Source organism: Hippocampus comes, unplaced genomic scaffold, assembly GCF_001891065.2.
Source record: "Hippocampus comes isolate QL1 unplaced genomic scaffold, H_comes_QL1_v1.1 C16609118, whole genome shotgun sequence".
Classification (NCBI taxonomy): domain Eukaryota; kingdom Metazoa; phylum Chordata; class Actinopteri; order Syngnathiformes; family Syngnathidae; genus Hippocampus; species Hippocampus comes.
Window position 1 is genome coordinate 1 of NW_017835065.1, and position 593 is coordinate 593.

Consider the following 593-nt stretch of genomic DNA (forward strand, 5'->3'; position numbering starts at 1 on the left):
GCGGCCTGGAGCGCCGTGACGTCCCATGTTGCAACGGTCGCTTCGACGGTTGGTGGTGCGCTGCTGCTCAGGAGGGCTACGCCTCCGGACGCCACTACTGGGAGGTGGAGGTGGGCCAGCGGGACTGGCGCTTGGGTGTGGCCAAGGCGTCCGCCGTGAGGCGGGGTTTCCGCTCTCTCAACACAGACACGGGGTACCTGACCCTCCGTCTGGAGAGGGGCAAGGATCTGAAGGCCTTGACGGTGCCCGCCACATCGCTGCCTCTGACGTTGGCGCCCAGGAAAGTGGGCGTGTATCTGGACTACGAGCAGGGCCAGTTGTCCTTCTATAACGTCGACAAGCGGTCTCACGTGTACACCTTCAATGACAAGTTCACAGAGGAGCTTGTCCCCATATTCGGGACGGTGGAGGTGCTTCAGGACCTGCTGATCAGGTCACCCGGGGTCAAACAACGATGCCTCTGTCCCGGACCTTGCCTCTGGAGCTAAACTATACCACATCAAACAGCGCTTTTGTTTAAAGTATGAGAATGTGGCTGGCTGTCGATTTGCTACCTGGGCCTTGAATAGGGACTTCGTCAACCCTAATCTACT

At 59.2% G+C, this 593-nt stretch overlaps 1 protein-coding gene across 1 annotated transcript; it reads left to right on the plus strand.

The window, feature by feature from the left end:
- Window positions 1-5: 5 nt before the first annotated feature.
- On the plus strand, window positions 6-587 carry LOC109508780 (E3 ubiquitin-protein ligase TRIM39-like; the record flags this gene model as incomplete). The annotated part of the gene is made up of 1 exon (XM_019858748.1): window positions 6-587. A coding segment is annotated over one exon (483 nt), but the record flags the coding sequence as incomplete, so codon positions are not given.
- Between the last annotated feature and the right edge of the window lie 6 nt (window positions 588-593).